Genomic DNA, 1906 nt, shown 5'->3' with positions numbered 1-1906 from the left:
ATCTGATTGTCTCTTCAGTCTCTTGGCATCTTTAGCCTTTGGCAGCCAGTTTTCACACACTGCTTGTATTAGCTACTTTTTTGTTGCTATGACTTAGGGGAAAAAGCACATAAAGGAGCTGGTCTCCCCCATAGTCCCAGGTGGGGCCTGGAATTCACTAGTAGTCCAGGCCGGCCTTGATTCCACAGAAATCCGCCAGATTCTGTCTCCCAAGTATTTGAGATTAAAGGCCTGCGCCATCACGCCGGGTTTGAATGACATCTTTTTATCTTTTTGCAGAGCTGGAGATAGAACCCAGAGCCTCACCCATACAAAGCAAGCGCTCTACCACTGAGCTACATCCCCAGCCTTTTGGAGACAGTCTCAATACTTTGCCCAGGCAGGCCCTGAACTTGCGATCCTCCCTGCTCCACCTCCCTAGCAGCGTAGACAGACCTGTACCATCACACCTGGCCACGACATGATCTTGGTTTCCAGGTGTGTGTCTGGTCCGCGTTCTGTGCTCTGACAACCATCACCAAACCCCTCTGTCTGAACCCCTGCAACCACAGCAGGATCTTAAGTGGTGGGCGGCACCGGGAGGGGACCACCCTCTCTCCCTACCCCTGGCAGCCAGGACGTGGGAGGGACGCCCAGGGGGAGCTAGGCTCAGAGGGAAGAGGCGCTTGCAGAGTCCATCCAACTCAGTGGACTTGTGCAGGAGCGGGGCCAGCCCGTCGGGGCGGGACCACCTGGTGGGGGACCCCATCCACGACCCCCCTATTGTGCCCACCGGCCACAGTCCCAACCGAAAGTGAAAGGAGGCCGAGCTGCCCGGCTTGGCGTGGGCGGAGAGGTGGCGGCTCTCTGAAGTCCTCAGGAACCGGCTACAGCTTTGTGACTTCACTGGTTTCGCAACAAGCCCGGGCCACACGCGCCCCACCCACCCGGGCCCGGCCGCCTGTCCGCCCGCTGCCCGGCTCAGCTCTGCGCCCTTCCCTCCCTCCGGGGCTGGGCCTGCCCCCGTCCCCTCGCGGAGCCTCCGGTCCCGCAGCGCGTGTCTGTTCGTGCAGTGGCCGCCGCCTCCAGGCAGCCCGCGGAAAGCCGGCGTCGCCCCGGAGAACACAGCGCCCGCGGGGCGGCCGTGCGGCGATGGTGTGCTTCCTCCGGGGAATGGCCTTCGTCCCCTTCCTCCTGGTGACATGGTCGTCCGCCGCCTTCATCATCTCCTACGTGGTCGCGGTGCTCTCGGGGCACGTCAACCCTTTTTTCCCCTACATCAGGTGAGGGACAAATGGGGCTTCGCAGGTAGAGGGTCCACCGGGCAGTGCTGCTGATGGGAAGGGAAGGCATGCAGTCTGGGCACAGTGGGGACCACTTGAAGTAGGGCCGACGTGTCATGAGCTCCTGACAGCCTTGCCATGTATAGGGAGGAAGGGGTGTTCCCCCGAGCTCTGCCTTTGTCCCCAACACTGGGCAGGGCAGCCTCTGGAGGTCCTAGGGCAGCTGTTGGTACTTTTAGACCTGGGGTATGGGATAAGATCTTGGGAGAGCCTTCTTTTGGTTTTGGTTTGGTTTGGTTTGGTTTGGTTTTGGTAGTCCTAGCTGGCCTGGAATTCACTAGGTAGACCAGGCTGGTCTGGATCTCATAGAGATCCCCTTGCCTCTGCCTCTGGAGTGCTGGGATTAAAGGCATATGCCACTATATCTGGTCCAACCTTCTTTCATGACACTGAAACAAGGGTGGTTCCTGATGAATACCATTTATTCTAAGAGGTAGAGGTAGATCCAGGTATGTGCTAAACAACTCACATTATTTCTCTTCTTCCCGTATCTTTTTTTTTTTTTTTTTTTTTTTGGAGAGGGGGGGGTTTCTTTAAACACCCATCGGGGGGGAGCATATATTTTGATGAAAGGGGGGCTTTCA

At 57.6% G+C, this 1906-nt stretch overlaps 1 protein-coding gene across 2 annotated transcripts in view; it reads left to right on the top strand.

Annotated features, from left to right (window-relative positions):
- The first annotated feature begins 925 nt into the window (after window positions 1–925).
- Window positions 926–1906, top strand: part of Dram1 (DNA damage regulated autophagy modulator 1) — a 69733-nt gene continuing 68752 nt past the window's right edge. For both annotated transcript variants that reach the window (XR_003849452.1, XM_008832613.3), the window contains exon 1: window positions 926–1262. Coding sequence is in view for 1 of the 2 variants with exons in the window: in XM_008832613.3 (XP_008830835.1) it covers window positions 1132–1262 (131 nt within the window). In the remaining variant the exon portion in view is untranslated. The remainder of the gene's footprint in view (window positions 1263–1906) is intronic.

The sequence above is a fragment of the Nannospalax galili genome, unplaced genomic scaffold, assembly GCF_000622305.1.
Source record: "Nannospalax galili isolate Female #2095 unplaced genomic scaffold, S.galili_v1.0 scaffold415, whole genome shotgun sequence".
Taxonomy (NCBI): Eukaryota; Metazoa; Chordata; class Mammalia; order Rodentia; family Spalacidae; genus Nannospalax; species Nannospalax galili.
Note: the sequence above shows the minus strand (reverse complement) of the source record. Positions and strands in the feature narration are given on the sequence as shown.